The 2,930-nt window shown below is 36.1% G+C and overlaps 1 protein-coding gene across 1 annotated transcript; it reads right to left on the reverse strand.

Moving 5' to 3' along the window:
* Positions 1-630: 630 nt before the first annotated feature.
* On the reverse strand, positions 631-2,246 carry LOC107800500 (large ribosomal subunit protein eL37x). The gene is made up of 4 exons (XM_016623684.2): positions 2,111-2,246; positions 1,790-1,925; positions 1,590-1,691; positions 631-872 (listed from the first exon to the last, which is right to left on the reverse strand). The coding sequence occupies exons 1-4, from the start codon at positions 2,111-2,113 to the stop codon at positions 829-831; spliced, it is 285 nt and encodes a 94-aa protein (XP_016479170.1). The 5' UTR covers positions 2,114-2,246; the 3' UTR covers positions 631-828.
* Between the last annotated feature and the right edge of the window lie 684 nt (positions 2,247-2,930).

Here is a 2,930-nt window from a genome sequence, read left to right on the forward strand (position 1 = left end):
TTTAGCCCACGAAAATATAATTCCTCCAATACATCTAACTAAACAATGAGCAAATAACATGTGAGAATGGAAAAGGGGGGAGTTAGTGTGGCAGGGAATAGGTTTGTCCGTAGCAACTCAAAGATCTTGATCAAACCATCAGATTCCAGGAAACAAGACACCTTCCAAGAATAGAGTAGAGGAGATCAAAGAGCAATTTTTTTCCGAGTACGACTACCAAACTTTACTTTGTATGCAATTTAGATCCCCTACAACAAAGGCACAAATATGCTAAGCTGATTTCTTTTCCAAGCACTTCATAGGGCATCTAAATCATACTACAGGCTGAACTAATCAATCTAAGAAAACATAAAGAACGGGTATAACTATATAAATATTGTACATCGCCAATCAAACCAACTAGAGCAAAATAAAAAGAGACTTCGGCAGCATCTTCAGCAGCTTCACAGAAGGGCCAAGAGAAAACTCAAGCAACAGCAAGTGAATGATAAGGAAGAACGGGATCAGCAAAAGATTTACACACCCCAAGCATTCATCACTTACATTTCATACTGCAACGGATTTGGAATAAGCAATTTGAACAACCTCAAAGTAACATAATAAATAGACATGCAGCTCAGATCCAACAAGTGATGGAAGTCCATAAAATGCTTCTTTATAAAAATGCCAAGTTGGAATACATACTTTGAAAACTTTAAGCACATCAATCTTTTCAATGGGCATTAAGATAGAAGGTTCCCCAAAATTTAACTTGCTCTAACACTTGAACTATCAAAATCAAGCTACCACTAATAGCCTCTCAACTCTCAAGTGACTGTCTCAAAGGCTTCAAGCAGAAACTGCTGCCTTCTTCCTTGGAGCTGCTTCAGTACCTGGACAAACAATAGTTTAAAGTTTATTATTATTGCACAAAAGTTAAGAAAAAGATACTCTTGATCAGCAATTAGCAATGCCCAAACCAACAACTTAGTCGAGCTAATAAAGGGAAGATCACTCTAAATTCTAGATACACATCTTTCAAGTTCAAGTTATACCTATTCAACCCAGAAACCCTACAAGCATTTCGGGCATGTTTAGGCATGATTTTGAGAAAGTTTTTACCTTGAAAATTTATGTTCTCTCGATCATTTTCCAGCATTCGATTGGATACAAAAGCAGGGGACAGATGATATGCACTCACACCAGGTGGAACACAAAGTACAACCATTTTATTGAATTGGAAAAGTACAGCAACTTTAGTAGATATATCTTCTTTTATGACTGAGAAATCCATCTGTGGCCAACCCTTAGGACCAAATGTTGAGTTCAAAACCGGAGGATAATGGACTAAGGGTTGAAAACAATATCTAAGCATTGATTTAATCATGTATATGTACATTTGTAATGTAAAACAATAATCTTTCCCTTTTTTAATAGAGCAAAACATTCATAAGAATATAAAGTAACCACTAACCAACCACTGAAAAATGATTTCACAAATACTGTAAAACAATTTCCACCATACAAAACACACACTTATCCTAAATGAAAATGTAAATTAAATCTGCAAAATGCAGAAACAAAAGAACTTCCAAGCATAAAGGATGTACCTTCTCTAAAATTGGTCTTGAACCTGCGAGGGACGTTACGAAGATACCTCATGCGGCCAGTTCCAGTTGTCTTTCTGCGAATTGCCTTCACACTCCAGTTGTCTGAAAATTACTCATACAAAACAAGTTCAACTCATATCAGATGATTGATATAATGGTAATTAGTATTGAAAAGCGAAAAAAGAAGGGAAAAAGATTACATGTCCGTTTACGGGCAGCAGGGTAAGCACAAGCAGAGCAACGGCTCTTCTGAAGATGAAAGCTGCGCCGCCCACACCTCACACATAGTGTGTGAGTCTTGTTCCTCCTCTTACCAAAACTCCCTGTTCCCTTACCCTATAGTACAACATATGCCTATTTATGTAAAATTTGAACAGTTTTTTGATTTATTCATGACATCGTTTCATTTTCTAGTGTCGTTCCAATTTTATAATATGACAACATATACGTTCATAAGAAAAAATATGAAGGAAATAACAGAATGAAGGTAGAGAGAAGTTAAGGGGGATAGATTCACTTACCATTACACTGTAGTTGCAGAGATCCTAACGACCTCTTCCTCAGCTCTTTCGACTGAGACCTGCGGCGATCTAGGTAGTGCTTATAGTTGATAGTTAACAAGGAAGAAGGATTTTAGGGTTGCGCGTGCAGTGATGATGGGCTTGAATTGGGCCGAAAATAATTGGGCTAAATCAGCATTTTGGGTGGGTGAAGTGCACAAATAGCCACTTGAAGGACCCGCCTATATAAAATATAGTCCAAAATTTACAAATACATATGTCTTTGCAAGAAAAAGAGGCAGTGCATTAGCGCTGCAAGGAGCTTCAGTGCTTCACCAGCGATAAGTTCAGATATAAATCACAAATATTCGAATTTTACATAATGATTTGTAATGATATTGTTTTAAAATGAGTTTCATATGTGTTTGCAAGAAAATAAAAAGAAGAGGAGGAAAAAAAGCGCGATAGGAAGTCTGAAGTTTTTTCCTATCCGGCTAAATTTTAAATGCTTTATAAAAATTGAATACAACATTAGTAAAAGAAGGCGTTACCTGAAATACAGCATTTTGGTGAGGATTGTATAACCAATGGCGAGTATTGTTTTATTTTATTAGACCAACCAGAGTAATATTTTATCACCAATAAAATTTGTGGTAAAAACTCGTCACTCCAACCTAATATTGAGGTAATAATTATATGCTTTTGTTTCTAGAGTAAGTTGCAAATTCCCACAACTTTTTCTACAATTATAAGTATGTTGATGAGTTGAAAATCAAAGGAAAATGTGGAAAGTCTATTCACAAAATAACATAAGTGTATGGGAGTCGGAGGTGGACAATTC

The sequence above is a fragment of the Nicotiana tabacum genome, chromosome 22 (genome assembly GCF_000715075.1).
Source record: "Nicotiana tabacum cultivar K326 chromosome 22, ASM71507v2, whole genome shotgun sequence".
Taxonomy (NCBI): domain Eukaryota; kingdom Viridiplantae; phylum Streptophyta; class Magnoliopsida; order Solanales; family Solanaceae; genus Nicotiana; species Nicotiana tabacum.